This window comes from Pyrus communis, chromosome 11 (assembly GCF_041283825.1).
Source record: "Pyrus communis isolate YQ-2024b chromosome 11, ASM4128382v1, whole genome shotgun sequence".
In the NCBI taxonomy this organism is placed as follows: domain Eukaryota; kingdom Viridiplantae; phylum Streptophyta; class Magnoliopsida; order Rosales; family Rosaceae; genus Pyrus; species Pyrus communis.
In genome coordinates, this window is record NC_142575.1 from 32,548,901 (window position 1) to 32,567,077 (window position 18,177).

The 18,177-nt window shown below is 34.8% G+C and overlaps 1 protein-coding gene across 1 annotated transcript; it reads right to left on the reverse strand.

Moving 5' to 3' along the window:
* Positions 1-8,160: 8,160 nt before the first annotated feature.
* Positions 8,161-12,342, reverse strand: LOC137741703 (fumarate hydratase 1, mitochondrial). The gene is made up of 17 exons (XM_068481413.2): positions 11,981-12,342; positions 11,773-11,890; positions 11,550-11,699; positions 11,327-11,437; positions 11,164-11,247; positions 10,983-11,081; positions 10,798-10,848; positions 10,657-10,706; positions 10,253-10,334; positions 10,016-10,110; positions 9,855-9,921; positions 9,679-9,729; positions 9,433-9,528; positions 9,009-9,107; positions 8,869-8,898; positions 8,720-8,785; positions 8,161-8,516 (listed from the first exon to the last, which is right to left on the reverse strand). The coding sequence occupies exons 1-17, from the start codon at positions 12,340-12,342 to the stop codon at positions 8,430-8,432; spliced, it is 1,698 nt and encodes a 565-aa protein (XP_068337514.2). The 3' UTR covers positions 8,161-8,429.
* Positions 12,343-18,177: the final 5,835 nt, after the last annotated feature.

Consider the following 18,177-nt stretch of genomic DNA (forward strand, 5'->3'; position numbering starts at 1 on the left):
TTTAGTTTTATCTTCTTCTTTGTTTTTTCTATTTTTTGGGGTCAAAGATTCATTTCATAGGGAGGGATGGGACAGAAAACATACCAAGTTTGCTTCTAACCTCTTAAACCAAATTCATTGTTTTTAGTTTTGGCTGCTTCCAAACGAGGAGAAAACCTTCACCCACGCGCGATGTAAGATCATGGACGGCTACTCCCGGTAAGCTGTCGATAGTCGATTACATTAAACTGAATGCACATGTGATTGGTATTCCGAACTTTAGAATGTATCAAAAAAATATATATTTATGTTACAAATGCATTGACTGATTATAGTCACTGGGGAAGCCATGTTAAGGGCCCACGGTAGTCCAAATTGCTTTCGGTGAAAAACAAAATTTTATACGTAATTTTTCTTGATTTTCGAATGTATTCTATTATGTATTTAGTCATTAATTTGAATTTTCTTGATTTAATTATATAAAATTATATACAGTTTACAAATCATCTCTTTTTCTCATCGTTTTTTGTACATCTACAATAGTAAAGTTTGGATTTGTTTGGATTTTAACACGTATTTGTTTGATAGCGAAAATTATTGGCTCACCTTGTGAAAATTTTCTTAAGCTAGTTGATACTGTTAAAAATACAATATCAAGTTTCGTTGTTTATAAATATTTAAATCTTTGAGCTAGCCCATTCAGTAAAAAATTCCTAACTCTGCCGTTGCTTATAGTCGGTGTTTATAAGTTCTAACTTTGTGTATCATACATTGACAAATATGTTATAAGACTATATTTTAATATCATATAATAATTATTTACTAGAGAAAGAAATTATGGAACGTGAGTTGTCGTTACATGTAGTCGGTCAGCCTAAGTCACCCATAAGAAATTATCACTTGCATTGAGTCCATCACAATGGGATTGTGTGACAAAAATGAGGGAATTTTGAACGGATATAAAATCAAAAAAAATAAATAAATAAATAAAAATATCTAGACTCATATATACTCATGAGAACTAGGTGTGTGGTTTGAAATTGAAAGAAGAAAAAGTTAAGAAAGATAATACTTTGCACCAATGGGGATACAAGTAAGCATGGCAAACCAGTACGTTGTGTTTGTGTTATACCTTTTATATATTTTAATGGGTATGTTGTGTCAAACTCGTTATCTTAACAAATACTTAATAGGTGATCTAATTGCAACCTAATTAGTTAACGAGTTGTGTCATTTCGTATCGGATTAACGAGTCATATAAAAAATTGTCATGCCTAATGTTAAGATATGACACACGATATCTTATTAGGTTCTTAACTAATGATATGATAACGATCCGACACGTAAAAGATTCTTAACAAGTTACACTAACGACCCGACTCGTTAACAAATTGATCAGAAATCTGTTATTTTCGTGTAATTTGATGTTGGGTTAACAGGTCATGTGCTTAGTATTTTCCCAAACACAATACAACGTGAGTTAAAAATGTTTGCTAGGATGGCGTGGTCGAAATGGTTTTAACCAAATTTTTTCTTTATTGTCGGACGAATGACATTAACACAATTGTCCAAACCAATGTTTTTCTAAGTCGAACGAGTGACGTGGCGCATCAGGTCCATAACCAAGGATCAGGATCTTCTTCTGAGCAAAAGGTGAGCATTTTCTTGACCAAGCCCATCGGGTCATTAAAATTTTATCCAACGGTTACAATTATTATAACTTTTAGAGAAGCCTCTGTTTTGTACCCGTTGGATAAAATTTCAACGGTCCGATAAACTTGGTCAAGAGGATCCTCACCTTTTGCTCAGGAGAGCATCCTGATCCCATAACCAAGACCTTTCTTCACCAATGAACACGTAATTAAGACACTAAACACGGCGACGTGGCTGAAACTCATTCGTCCACCTAACACTCATAGAAAAGTCGACACGTCTCATGAGTATGATAGAGAAAAGGCTTGATGCGGTTGCCGTCCAAAGCGAGTGTGTCTAGAAACGTTAGCATCGCGTGGACCTAACAAACTTCTAAATTTTCTCTTGTTTTCGATCTCAGATTTGTTTTGTTGTACATAATTTTTTCTAACTGCCATGCATAAAGGCGTCGATCCAAAATAATAGCATAAAGAAAAATTTGAGCGTCCAAATTCCAAATTTGAACGACAATGAGTTCCATTATCTTTTGGTTTTGGCTTACTCCACGTGAGAGGTTTTTGTTTTCAACTTTGCAACTTGTATGCAACGATGCCGATGTATATGTTTTGATTTGTAATAATTTAATTATTAAAGATTCCCTCCAAATTAGGGCATATTTATTATTTAGCACAGCTCGTAGTTCCTTTTTAATTCTTGTCTTTTCTATGTTAACTTAATTTTTTTTAATTTGTAATTAGTAATTACATAGGCGACAATGAACATATGAAAACAAGATAACAAGATAACATTTTTTTCTCTCTAAAACAAAACCACGTGATGAGACTATAATTAGACAAAAATTATATGATACCGTATGATGATTCTAGCTTTCAATATCGTAGAACACATTATGAGAAATGTTATTTTTATTAGTTTACCTACCTTGTAATACATAAAGTAATACAGCACGTCACTTACATTTTGGTTGGTGAGTGGGGCCTCCTAATTATATTTGGTTTAAAATAAGTTCATTATCTTATTGTACCTTTAACAAGTAAAGTTATTATATGAGTTTACTTTCAGAACCATATAATATTTGTTTATTTATTTATTTTTGGTTAATTTCTTCGATGAGATTTCTGAAAATGAAATTGGCACAATACACTTGTACGTAACTTGTTGCAGTGAAAGTAGGTATGTATGTGTGTGTGTGTGTGTGTTATATGTTATATAAGGGGAGGTAAACGAAAGGTGGTGTTGTCCACACATTCTTTTTTACATCGTACATACCCCTTTCAATTTCCAACCGTTGGATCGAATGAATTGAAGAATATAAAAATAAAAATAAATAAAAAACAGAAATTAGCAAGAGGGTATGTGGAGATGAAAATGGATGTGCAGACAATACTACCCTAAATGAAATGTGAAAATTGGTATCAGGTGGAATACCTTACAATAAAAACTTAGAAGCAACTGTACTGACTAGCCAAACGTACTAATAAACTGAGTACAAATTGTTAGAATCCCACAAGCATATAAATCAAACAAACTTAAAAGGTTAAAACTTAACAAAGTGAACTTCAATTAAGTTTTGGTCTTAGTACTTGAGTTAAGTTCACTTGATTAATAAAGTGTCAATACTAGCAAACCCTACAATATTTAATTCCAGCAAGGTTATAAATAAGGCTTTGTAAAGTAATGAACACACGTAAGTTTTTGGCCGGAAAAACTCACCTCTGGGTTAAAAAATTGAGGACTCTCCACTGAGTCCAGTCCACTAGTGTAAACAAAGGTTCATACAAAGATCCACACAAAACTCAATACCTATAACTCTATCTAAGGAGTAACTTTACCTTTGTGTAACCTTGTCTTACACGGGATGGACTTTTTTCGGTCTTCTTGAAGTGGCAGCTCCTCCTGACCTCATCACCTTGTGGCACTGAGATCAACACGATCAATGATATGATATGATTTTATGATATGCACAACAGATTTGGATTCAACTAACCAATCAGGTTCCTCAGTCAAATAGTTGAAGAAGAACCTAACATGAATCCGAGAGATTGGCATATGAAGGATATGAAAAACTTAAGTTTAGACCAAAAACTTAATGCAAAACCATTAAAACAATGCAACCCTAATATGCAGTGATTGGGTGTTTGTGCATGAGATGGTTTTGTGGTAGGGTTTCGATTTAGAAGCTTAAGAGGTAGCTCTAGGCTAAATGCACTCTTTTTCTGAAAATCTGAAAATCCTAACCAAGAACCACAGAAACCTTGAAAACCCTTATAATGGAAAAGATGGATGTTTCAGACAAGGGGAACAAGGGGACACGTGTCACGAGCCAAAGAGACCTTCCCAGATCAAGGGTGAGAAATCCACGCACGGGAAAATGTGTCAGATACCTCATATGGGCTGTCTTATTTTGCATGCCTAGACAGCTGAAAAACAGACGAAACTTTTGACTAGACAACTATACTAAACAAAAGGAATTCTGGAAAAATAAGTCTGACATGCATATGCAAATGTATGATTTAAACCTTTTGTAGTGAAGATGGTTGGTGCTTTGACAAGTTCAATCCCCAGTAGTAATTCCAGATTAGCATTGCACCCTAATTCTAACTATGAACATGTGTAGTACCAAATACAAGATTTGACAAGGAAAACCAAACAATAAAACTAGTATTTAACAAAATGCCTTTTATCTTTAGTTGGTTTTCGAGTGCAATTTAATATTATAAAAAGGAAGTGGACAATAAATATGAGTATAGCCAAGTTGTAGGTAATAACAGTATGCTTTTATCTCTACATTCAAGTTTGAACGTTCCTCGTTATAAATTGAAATAAGTTTAATGTAAAATGCGGTTTTATAAATTATAATTATCTCTTATTATTTTATATAAGTGGGCATGATCCTTCTCCTTTTTCTTTTTGGTTGAAACGGAGATCTTATTTTCCATCCATTCCCAATTATCACCAAGCTATTGTCGTTGCATGTATTGAGAGAGCAAAAAAGGATTAGCCAGCTGGTCCCTCAGGAATTTGCTTCTCAAATGCGATTGTTATTTCCGGAAGTTATTCGAATTTTTTGCCCTCATCTGATTGCACTTTTTGCTAGGGTTTACCAAGAAAAAAACAGCGCGATCATCGTCAATAATTCGCCATCTTTCGTTTGTTCTCCACTGTCATTAGACTCATTACGTGCAGAATATATATACCAATTAGTACTGTTGAGTAAGAAGAGTATCCAAGATAACTCTAATGATCCCAAGAAGAAGAAAATAGAGCACACACTAAAAGAAAGCTCACAAAACAAGCTAATTAGCAAAGCTTTTCTTCTTTAGCTCTAGGCTTTGTTTTTCTTTGAATGATTTACAATGCTTGAGAACTTAGGTATTTATAGTAAACCAAATGATTAAACTAAGATTATTTATTACCACACAAAACACATTAATTGCACCTAATAATTTTTATTCAACCATACCTAACATTGCCTAACTTTCCTTGCCTAACTTTGATAAGAAGAGTATCCAAGATAACTCTAATGATCCCAAGAAGAAGAAAATAGAGCACACACTTAAAGAAAGCTCACAAAACAAACTAATTAGCAAAGCTTTTCTTCTTTAGCTCTAGGCTTTGTTTTTCTTTGGATGATTTACAATGCTTGAGAACTTAGGTATTTATAGTAAACCAAATGATTAAACTAAGATTATTTATTACCACACAAAACACATTAATTGCACCTAATAATTTTTATTCAACCATACCTAACATTGCCTAACTTTCCTTGCCTAACTTTGACATTGATTTTCAACAAGTACATGTCGATTTTTCTTTTATATAGATGTGATAGCTGCATTTACCATATAAAATTGAGTGCTTTTTTGCTCATTACCCATCAAATTGTGGCAATGCTCGCCTTTCTATGTATACTGTTGGATTAGTTTAAATTTTAAAATTTGTATCTATCCATTACACAAATCTTGAATTTTAAACTCATTTAAAAATGATAAATAGGGTAATAATAAGCATTACAACTGCTTGAAAGCGGTGAGCTAAAATATTCTCATTAAAGTATACATGTGGCATTGAAAGTTAAGCTGCATGCAACTTGAATTATGAATATATATGTCCCTTGGTACTTGTTTCTTTAAAATTTTGGAATATTATTGTACCCACTATGCAGGAGGAGTATTTTTTTAAGTTTTTACAATTTAAAATTTGAAATGTTTTATGCCATCCAAACAACATATATCATAGGAGGTAAATCGGCTCTAAAATTTCACCTCGTCTAGTAAGAGAAGGGGAAAAGAAAACGAAAGGAGAAAAGTTGAATCTTAAACTACAGTCCTGCTCTTTTAATGTCCTCATTTTTAGGAACCGTGAAGATTAAATACATATTAGTCACAAGATTATATTAATTTAGATCTATATGCTTAAAATATTCAACAACTTAATAAAATAAAACTAATTTAAAAGTCATGAACCAACCATTAGAAAACTCATTTTCTTATTTTACTTTATTAAGTTGCCAAACATTTTAAGCCTTTGAATATAAGCTAATATAATCTTGTAGCTAATAGGCAATTAGTCCTCACAAATTCTCAAAATGAGGACCTTAGAAGAGTAGGACTCCCTAAACTATTACCCCTTCTGTAAGGAAAGTTAGTAAACCATCAGAATCGATCTCTTGAATCCGACATAGTGTCACACACACATTTATTTATCTCTTATACTCTATTATGTTTCATTTCATTTACGGTACTTATCCTTCATGTTCATATTCTTTATTTTGTTGACTAAGTTGAGAGAAGTGTTAGTGTTGCGTGACATAACTTCTTTGATCTTTTTAGTGTTGAATGTAGCAATATTTTGCAAGTTTTACTGACAGTCGTGGGAAACTGAGTTGTTTAGAGTTGCTAATAAAAAGATAATTTGACCTAAATTTGGGGGGGGGTGGTTTTGGTTCTAGATGTCCCAAATATGAAAAACGAGTGGCAAAGACCAAATAACTCGTGTCACGTCGGTGAAATTAATGCCTCTTTCAGTTAGTTGATGAAATAGATTGAATAAAATGTAAAAATAAATAAATTTTAGATAGCAGTGTATAACAAACATTAAAGCTTTTATCTGTATGACAGGTCTATCTTTTAACACCACCACAAGTTATACAACAGAAATTAGGTAAAATCTCTTGATATTAGTTATATAATATGGCATGTCAACCTTTTTTCTTCAGCCAGCTAGCTAATACATGCATTCACTTCAATAATTCAACACCACACATTCACATTGTAATTGTATGGAAACTTCGCATGTGAACTTTCCCTCTTTGTTGAGAAAAATTTTATATTGATGGAAAGAGAGACCTTGCATGAATTTATAAGTAAGTTTGTATACTTTCTATATGATGGAATCTCTTCTTCTTCGTGGTATCAGAGCATATTGTTTTTCGTGTGAAGCCCAAGCCACACGTGCTCCACATCATCCCGTTCGTTTTGTCCACGATGTTAGGCTTATAAATTCACTACACCTAAGAAGGCGTGTTGAGACTGAATACTACATTGGTGAGAGACCAATCATGTATTGCCAATTAATATATGATATAAACCTTATCTTTCTTCACTCACTTTGATTGACAAATTTGTAATATTTTATTTTGTTGACCATATGCATGTAAAGAAGTGTTTCGGGCATACATACAATTTACTCAAAAAAACATTTTTTGCTAAGAATATCATATGGTCCATACTTCAGGTTCACGGCATCAAATTGAATACATACTTACGCATTGTATGTATACAGTATGGTCTTTTCCAGTATTCTCCAATCATTACAAATTACGTCACATCTAACATCATCTGATAGAGTTGAGGAAAACCCTAATTTGTACGTATGGATATGTATTTGGAAAGATGAACAATTTTCATTTGTTAACTAATTTACCTAGCATCCAAGAAAACAAGCAAAACGGTCGACTACGTGTAATTTGCGGTGTGTCTCTCCATGGTCCAAGGATGTATATTCGTGAAGGACTGATCGAAAAGTGGACTAAAACTAGTCTCGTCAGGGCCATCACTATATTGTCAGAAGCTTTGATAGTCCTGGGTCCAACCCAGGAGTTGAATTAATGGGTGTTGTCCCGGAGAACAATTATTCTCCCAACAAGATAATAGAAAGGAGAAAGGATCCTTGCCGGATCGTTCTTGTGAGGATTCAGGCAATTCTTTGATTACATCCGTTCATTATATATTGTGCGATCAGTTTTGTTAAATACTGTTTATATTTAATTTTAAATAAAAAAATTTATAATAATTTCTGACTGAGAAAAAACCAGACGAACTTGTCCTGCGAAGAGTTCTCACCGTCGTCTTGTTCTCCGTACCGCCAAAGGTAAGAAAAGTATCAATATTACCTGGAGCCGTGTTTGGGTGGATAGGAAGGCTCGGATGGGGCCAAGGCGTAGGACGGCGTGGTTGAGTTTATAATTTATTAGAAGACAGTACAAATATGGAATACGAGCAAAATCTTCAGGTGACATTTGGATAGTTTGTATGCAAAGATAGTAACTTTCTACTTTATTTTATTCAGCGACCCAATGAATTGACCCAAATAACAAGGCCGGCCGGCCAGCCATGGAGGAAACAGCCACAAGAATATCGTTCGTAAACACGTTATGAATTACATACGTATCGCTTCTAATCCTTATGCCACCCGCAGAGATAAAATGCAAAGACAAAACGCAAAAGGCAACTGATGCTGCTGAAAACGGGACTTCAATTTTCAACAGCTTCGAAATCTGTCAGTCAGTCAGTCAGTCAGTCGGTTGGGCCAATCATCTTCTCTGGCACCACAAGAGTATCGAATTCTTCGCTGGATAGCATTCCTAGTTTCAATGCGGCTTCCTGCAGAAGGGTTGCATCTTTGTTAGATTCAAAGACTTCAGCCGATGCTCAAACATGGTTTGATAATGCCATGCGTCTAATACCAAACAGTGACAGAATTTTCCAGTACTTATCGAGTTTAAGCTGAATTAGCTATCTGATGGAACAAATAAAGTATTGTGAAAGAAAACATATTGTCACTTAGAGAAGTAGGGAATTAATACCTTCAAAGTGGACCCCTCCTTGTGGGCTGTCTTTGCAACTGCCGCAGCATTATCATAACCAATTTTCTGAAATACAAGCAGATACATAAGTCTTGACTCAAACCGTACTTACACGAGGAAAACATACACATGAATGGGTGGAAACTTACAGGATTCAAGGACGTGACCAACATAAGTGACTGCAAAGCCAAGCATTTTCCATACAGAAACAATTTAAAATCAGTTAGCTCTTAATTCTAAGATATGGAAGACTTAAAAGTTGCACATTCTTCACCAAAAATAAACCAACCTCATGAAGTAACTTTGAAATTCTTTCCCTATTAGCTTGAATTCCTCTCACGCAGTTCTTTTCAAAGGAAGCAGATGCATCCCCAAGCAATCTCACCGACTGTCAGTAAAGAACCAAAAACACCAGTTCAGGAACAAGAGCATGTATATGGTGCTGAAGCACAACACTGGACTCCCAACACGAATCTAGTTACTAGTACATACAATAATAAAGGGGCATTTCTTTAGGAAGTTCCATCATATGGAGAACTCAAGATATCATAATGCATCCAATTATGTGAAAATGCTTTATGACATTATTGTATCCAGAAATACATTCAAGAAATGCCGGTACTTGATTGCTACGAGTTTAGTTCTGAAATTTCTGTACATACATGATTTTGATTGTGAACTACAAATCATGGAAATATCGCAACAGAACTTACATGCAGGAGACCACTAGCAATCATTGGCTTGAACACATTAAGTTCGAAGTGACCGTTTGATCCACCTACCGTAATGGCCACATTGTTACCCATAACCTGCATGCCATAAAAATACAGATTGGTTAGGAGAAAAACTGTAAAAAGAAGATTACAATATCCTAACATCAAAGTATCAAACCAACAAGTAATTAATGACTTCCCAGTTGTTTGCATGTCTTAACGAAACAAAAAAAGGAGACACTTTACCTGAGCACAGACCATTGTGAGAGCCTCACACTGGGTAGGGTTTACCTTCCCCTGAAACAAAAATGAACTCGATCAAAATGACAAGTTTAGTGGGGTTAAAATTTTGCACAGAAAGCTAATTACAGGTATTGGGCTATTTATTCATAAACATATGTAGGTAAGATATGAGAGTTTACAGGCATAATGCTGCTACCAGGCTCATTTTCAGGGAGAATGAGTTCACCAAGGCCACAACGCGGACCACTATACAAGAAATACACCATGAATTCATAATTACATAAAGGGCACATGGAAAGAGGATGAAGAAAAGGCAAGGTGATCCAAATAGTACACAAACCTTCCTAGTAAACGTATATCATTTGCAATCTTCATCAAAGAAGTAGCAACTGTGTTCAGGGCTCCGCTAGTTTGGACAAAAGCATCATGTGCAGCCTGGAAAAAACAATAATGAATAAATAGCATGCAATATTAGTTTGTTGTATACGATGCAAGAATGTTTACCAACTGTTCAATCAAGTTAAATATTTCATCCACCAAAAGAAGAAGAAGATGGACATTTAGTGTAGTGACTCACCAAAGCTTCAAACTTGTTTTCTGCAGTGACAAATGGTAACTTTGTTTCCTCAGCTACTGCTGCAGCTATCTTTACATCAAATCTGGACGGAAGACCCGAAATAAATGCAAATGAAAAACGCATAGAAATTTCACAATGAAAGTTATAATATTTAAACGTTGAGCAATAAGATACAAAGCATGCCTCTCTACTCTATATACAATACTAATTGGGGTGTATGAAGTACTAAAACAAATGGTGAATTAAATACTTATCGTAGAAACTTAAATCTTGAACTATCAGAGCAGGAAAAAGAACTAATAAGAGTTGAAAAGAAACCATGATTCCCCCGGCAGGCAAACGTAGAGAGATAAAAACATGGAAAAAGAACACAAGTATTCTTCAACGCTAAAAGCTATTCATACCCCTTCTTTGTGTTCAATCCAGTCCCAACAGCAGTACCACCCTGTGCAAGCTGCTCAAACAAAAATTTCAATCAATCAGAACGTATAAAAGAAAAAATAAAAGGGGAGGGAAAGCAACTCACAATCCCATGAGTTGCCTACCTGATACATCCTAGGTAGAGTAAGCAAAACTCGTTCAATTCCATATTTCACCTGCAGCCAAAGAAAGAGGCTTTTAATAAGTATCTCCTCGAACAAGATACCAATCTTGTCCAAGAGTTAAAAGTGTAAATAGACTAGTACGGCCCAATGGTGAACAAATCTCTGCCAGAGGAAAGTAAGCTCACTTGTGTTGAATAGCCGCTGAACTCTTGCCCAAGAGTTAAAGGCGTCGCATCTTGTGTGTGAGTACGTCCAATTTTAACAATATCTTTGAATTCTTCAGACTGGTAACAGTAGAAAAGGTGGAATCAAGAACTTTCAATAAGATATACATATGCTTTTGAAGGACAACGGGAGAAATTAAACCTTCGAATGTAGGGCAGCATGCAAAGTTTGCAAATTTGGTATCAGTCTTGAGTTAATTTCCATTGCGGATGCAATGTGCATGACCTGGAAATAACACACAACGTTCAAATAAACAGCAACAAAGCAAAAACAAACCTCACTAAAACAAAAGAAAAAGATTTACCGTTGGGAAAGTGTCATTAGAAGATTGTGATCTATTAACATGGTCATTCGGGTGCACAAACTTTTCGCCGCGCTGATGGCCAAGTATCTCAGCGGCCCTGTTCGCAATGACCTGGGCACAGTCCAATAAATTACCCCATTAATTGACAGTTGACATACACAAGAAGCACGACCCAAGAGCATAACTTTCATGGATCAGTGCTAGCTAGCTGCTAAGAGCTCACCTCATTGGCATTCATGTTGCTTTGGGTTCCACTGCCAGTCTGCCAGATGACAAGCGGGAAGTGTTTGTTGAGCTTCCCCTCGGCGACTTCTTGGGCGGCTTGCATTACTGCTTTCCCAATAGTTGGATCAAGACCATACTCCATGTTCACCTGCAGTTAGTCACCACAAAATTCAGCTAGGCAATACATCAAACACCTTACAGGCACACCAAAAAGCACAAACCTTTGCAGCGCATTTTTTGAGCACCCCAAAAGCACGAACAATGGGTTCGGGCATTCGCTCCCGCTCGCCGCCGATATCGAAATTCTGCAGCGATCTCTGAGTCTGCGCTCCCCACAGCCTGAAAAATCACGTCTTGAATAATTAAATCACTTCAAAATTAGAGACATGAAAAATGAAACAGCAGCTGGGAATTGAGAGAAAGACGAACTTGTCTGAGGGAACGTTGATGGGTCCAAAAGTGTCCCTTTCCTCTCTAAACTTCGTCGAATACGGTCTCAAAGAAGTAGCGTAGCGCAACGCTGCCAACGGTGTCGATCCGCTGGCTGCCCGCCGTGACACGAGGTACATCGCCATTTGCAGGTGGTTGAGCTCGGACTGATGGAGAGAAGAACGGAACGGGAGCTGAGTAGGGTGAATCCAAATTATTGAGCGGCGTGCCAGAAAGTGGGATGCTTTTGGACTAGACGCGGTCGCCTTAACAAACCCGACTGTCGTTTTGGGTTGAGATTTGGGTCTCATGGGCTGGTGAGTTGGCCCATATGAGGTTGCACTAGGCAGTCCGAGATTCATGTTACCCAATTGGGCCCACTACACATGGAAAAAATAAAATTAATCAAAAGGAAGAAAAATAAAAAGTAAAAGTAATAGCTAAAAAATTATTCAAGTGGTGAATTGTTTTGATGGATAATTACTTTGTTCTTTAACCTCTGTGTTTCCGGTTAGAGAAGTTTAGAGTAATGATGCCGATTGTTAAAAATAAAAAATAGGATAGCACTCATGTTTTGTATTTGTACCCCGAAGTCACTCTCTAGTCTCTACATCCATTTTTTTATTACACAGATATATGTTTACAAAAAAAGGTGGGAGATTTGGGTTAGGCCACACAATAGGCCAATCACCCAATGAATCAACCATAATAAATAGGTATCGAACTCATCATTAACATGATTCAAACTTAAAACCTCCTACTTATATGTGAAGGAAAAAATCATTAGACTATAGTACTAAGTAACACCCAACCCAATTATTAAAACTTTTCTTTACACTTAAACTAAATTAATTAATTATTAAAATATTAAAAACAAAATCCTAAGTGAATGAAGAATTAAGGGCACGGGCGTCCACTACTAGGTTTAGTATTATTACTTTTTACTTGTAAGTAAGATGTCTTAGGTTTATGTTTAGTAAATGTAGGATTTAATATCAATTTATTTCTCCACTTTTTAATGTAAATGTATCGTTGTATAAAAAAAAGAACTCAACAGAGTCGTTCTTTAGTAGTTATAAAGAAGTAGATATTATAATATTTCCTTTTATAATTGTCCACGCTTGGTTTATCATATTCGAACTCGCAGGACAACACCATTGTCAATAGTGTGGGTACATTAATTAGTTTCCTTAATGTAAACAAGTAACCAAATTAATTATCTTTCATTCATATTTTAATTTATCCATGTTCAAAAGTTAGAGAAATAAAAAGTAATTTACATGCATGCATGTAGGTTATGCAACACAACACACTTAAATTTTAAACCAAGCTGTTTGAGAAATACTCGAAATCAGAGAAGAAACAATTAACAATGCAAGAAGACAGATACCTTAAAAGGAAATATAAACAACCGACTGAGCAACATCAACTTGAGAGAGAGAGAGAGAGAGAGAGAGAGAGAGAGAGGTAGATGTTTTACCTGTCTGTAGCTAGCGCTGTATATATATGCAACAAGAGTAAGGAAGACAAGCAAATAAAATGGAGATTTTGGGCTAAGATTTTTGAAGCGCAGTTCCAGTATTTGGAAACAAAACTTCAGAAAGCGGTATATTTATAGACTTACTGAGCACTTTACTTGGATGGATCAGTAGTTGATGAAAACAAAAGGTAAATTAAATAAAGACGACTTGGCTCGGCTTGGTTAATTATGCATTTACTAGTATTTGTAGTTCACCACGTTTTCCACACGCCATGTATTGTATATGCAGAGAGCCAATGACCTTCAAATCTGTAGGGCTACCCTGGACTATAGCCTAGGTAGCTTTCTATAAAAAAAAATAATAATATTTTACATATAATTTTTATTGATTTTCGAATGTAGCTCATTATATATTTAGTCATTAATTTTAATTCCTTTTGTTTAATTAACTATATAAAATTATATAATACAGTTTACAAATCATCTATTTTTGTTACATCCTTTTTCTCATTGCTTTTTATACATGTACAAATTTGGATTTGTTTGAATTTTAACACATATTTGTTTAATAACGAAAATTATCAACTCACCTTGTGAAATTTTCGTAAGCTAGAGCATACTTTGAAAAATACAGTATTAAGTTTCTTTGTTTAAAAGATTTAAGTCTTTAAGTTAGTCCACCCGGTAAAAATTTCCTAACTCCGCCATTGTGTGTAGGTTGTATTGATAATTTTTTTTTTTTCATTTTCATTGCATGTTGTCTTTAATGGTAATTCTATAACGTAGGCTAGAAAAGAAAAATCACATTAAAGCTTTAATTAGTTCGGCGTAGAGACACAAAACATCTAGATTCAAATCAACTTTGTCAAACTAATACTCTAGATTGGTTCAAATTTTGGGAAAATTTTTTAGTGTGACGGTCATACTATGACGGTGTTGTTAATCTATGTGTTAATAGACACCATGACAAATATCTAGAATAGAATGTATAGATCTATGTGTTATAACATTAGCGGAATGGTAAAATCGGATAGTTAAATTTTTCATTCTACAGTTTGTTACAGTTGGAGGGTTAGATTTAGTAACATAGTTATTACTAGTTTTTTACAGTTTGTTACATTAGTCTTAAGCTAATGACGGAGATTAATTTAGCTTATCACTATTATTGTGGGCTGTACACGTACTAGAATTCTCTATCTAGCTATTATTGAATCAATGAAATCATTCTCAAATTTCCTTCAACAACGTGACAATTATTACCGAAATGCATGTCTAATAAAATCAAATACACTGATTCAGCATGTTAAATCTTCTTGTAAGTTGTATCGCCTGAAATGTATGCCTTTCATTTCTGGCGTGCATGCATGCAAAAAACATATATATATATATGTGTGTGTGTGTGTGTGTGTGTGTGTGTGTGTGTGTGTTGTATATATATGTATTGTATATATAGCATTAACATATCTATGTCGTATATGTGTGTGTGTGTGTGTGTTGTATATATATGTATTGTATATATAGCATTAGCATATCTATATCTAATATAGTATACAAAATACTATATGATAGTTAGATGAAGATAAAAAGAATGAACGGTTTCGATTACGATATTTGTACCATGAAGATGCGTTATCATATGTGAGGGGATAACTAGGTTCCCCATGAGGGAACACAAGCATACAATGGCGGAGCGAGGATAAGAACTTAATTGAGTTGTTCTTTAGTGGTTATTAAGTAGATGCTTTTTTATTTAATTTATTAGTATTAAGGGAAGAGGTGGTTTCAAAACTTTTACAATAAGCAGAGAAGGAAGAGTTTTGAACCTAGGAAATATGAGTAGAAATTCAACATTCTATCCACTAGGATATTGGGCCACATGTTGATAAATGCATACAAGAACCAACTTAATTAAATTATCTTTCATTCATATATCAGTCACAACTCATAAATGCAATGCGATTTCTTTTTTCAAGTAAATGCAATGTGATAAATATAAACAACACAACTTTTCACTTATCCATGTTCAAAAAGTTAGATAAACTAAAAATAATAATTCTCAATTTCACATGCATGCATGTAGATTATGCAACACAACACACTAAATTTTAAAAAATAAGGTGTTTGAGAAATACTCGAAATCAAAGAAGAAACAACGCATGAAGACAGATATCTTAAAAATACGAACAACCGATTGAACGACATCAGTGTGTTTGTATGTGTGTGTGTGCGTGTGTGTGAGAGAGAGAATGATAGCTTTTTTAAGAGTACGGAAGACAAGGGAAGACGAGCATAAAATGGAGATTTTGGGCAAAGATTTTTGAAGCGCAGTTCCAGTATTTGAAAACAAAACTTCAGAAATAGGTATATTTATACCTTATTGAGCAGTTTACGGGAATCGTGTGAAGTAGCTGATAAACAAGTATAGGAATTAAAGAAATACCACGAGGATCGGTAATACATTTAGTAGTTGTGGTTGAAGAAGTTGTCCACACTTTTTTCATATACTGTATTATATTATGCAGAGGATCTCTCACATGGCTGTGGTTTTATGTTTCTTAATAACTCTGGCTCAAAACGACCTAGTTCTGGCCAGGTCATTTAAAAATATCAATCTATTTTCTTCCACCTTCTGGTTTGCAGAACCTCCACTGCACTCCGTCTCTACAGAAAGCTATTGTAAACAATGGCTTTCAAAGGTGTAGACTTTCAAAATGTGTAGGGTGTACTGGTAATTTACATAATATAGAGTAGAAAAGAAAATTCACATTAAAGCTTTAATTGCTCAATCTTTCTCTGACAAAGTAATAAGGAATTGTTCTCAAACTCAAACCTCGAGCAGAATTCGAAGATGGTGGACTTTGCGTCGATCGCCTGAAGAAATTAAGAGCTACAAGCTGGGAAATGATGTTCCGAAATTGCAACCCTTCGATCGATTGTTGTTGTCTCAAAAAACGTATTAAAAACAAACTTCTTACTGCATTTGGATCCAAATATTTTTCAACGAAACCGAGCACAATGTGTTGAATGGAAGACAAAATCTTATTGTTAAGTTGTTAAAGATAGAAATCCCACCCACAAGATCCGTGGTTGTTGCGTCTTCTATGGATCTGTTTTTTTTTTTGGTCAACCTGGTTAAGAATGGAAATTACTATATTTTGTTTAACCAAGTACTGGACCGGTGTTGTCAAAAGGCAAAAGTTTTCTGTCAACGAAAATGTTTATCTGTGGTACTTCAGATACGATGGCTTTCTTTGGTTCGTTGTGCATCATTAATTAGTCGGAAAACTAAGTCTTTAAAGGTAAGACGACGACAACAACCAAGCATTATCACTGCTGCATTATTTCTTTCGAATACGCTGAGTTGGAGATGAATCCCAACTCTTCAACTGATAATTATTACTTGTTATTATCTCATGTATTTTCAGTCTGTAATTTTGTTATTGGAGATAGGACTCCTTGTAACTGAGAATCCACTCTCTACCTAATGAGGTAGATAAAACTTACCTATATGTAAAAGACACGACGATGATATCTCAAATCACTTGTTCCCATGTTTAACTATTCATTATTGACTTGAGATATCGTTATTGTGGCATTCCAGATATTGACTTGAGATATCGTCATTGTGGCATTTCAGATACATAGAAATTTTTTCTCATAACGGGGGACCCTTGACCCGTCTCCTGCAGTTATGATGCCCTACTACTGCTGCCCAGTAACACTCATAGTGCTCTACAAGAATTGAGAGACACAAAACTACTACACTGGGCTCCATTTCAGTAATCACAAAAGCAAAGTTACGGTCTTTGAAAATTAACTAAATGAAACCAACCAACCCCATTGACCCCATGTCTTTGCAATTTGTCCCTCTCAGGCTCTCAGCCTTCACAAATTAACAAACAAAAAATCAACAAAAATAGGAAAAAAAAAAAAAGAAAAAAAAGAGCTTTAATTAATTGAAATTAGGTGTTTAAAGTACTAAAGCTTGTTGCTTTGCTTAAGTTCCTATGTAATATGAATATTTATGAATTTATTTTATATATATATATATATATATATATATATATATATATATTGGTCGTTTCTAGTTAGCAGCCAAACAATTTAAATTCTAGTTGGCGATTGCTAGCTGGTTTTCTTTGTTCCCCTCCTCCACGGCCGCCGCCGCGGGTTACCCATGTGATTGCGTCCTTTATCCAAGGGTTTTTTTTGTCAATATGCTCAAAAACATATCGTTATCGTCAGCCTTTTTCTACAACCAGAAACACTTACAGCTTCGCTTCTGATAAGATAAGCTCCAGCAATTTGATGCCAATCCCTTCTTTTTTGCTTTTCGACAACTACCGGATATTTATAAAAACAAATTACAACGAGGTAATGAACAAATCACCAAACTGTTAAACGTGGATCATCAAACGCACCGTTATCACGTGTTTGTATATGTGGGAGTCAAATTTGAGACTATTGTTAAACTTCAAGCACAATTAAGTATCAAATTCATCATTGGCAACTGAAAGCTTTTTAGATAAAATGTTTTTAGATTTTACAAGCACGAAGCATGTACTTTTTACGTTTTCACTAAAAACATTTTCAATCATTTTAAAGCGTTTTCAATAAAAACATTTTCAATTATTTTAAATGCGTTTTCACCAAAGACAAGTGCTCAGAATGTGTGGCATGTGATGTTGTAACAAAGTGAGTGAATAGCAGGCATTGT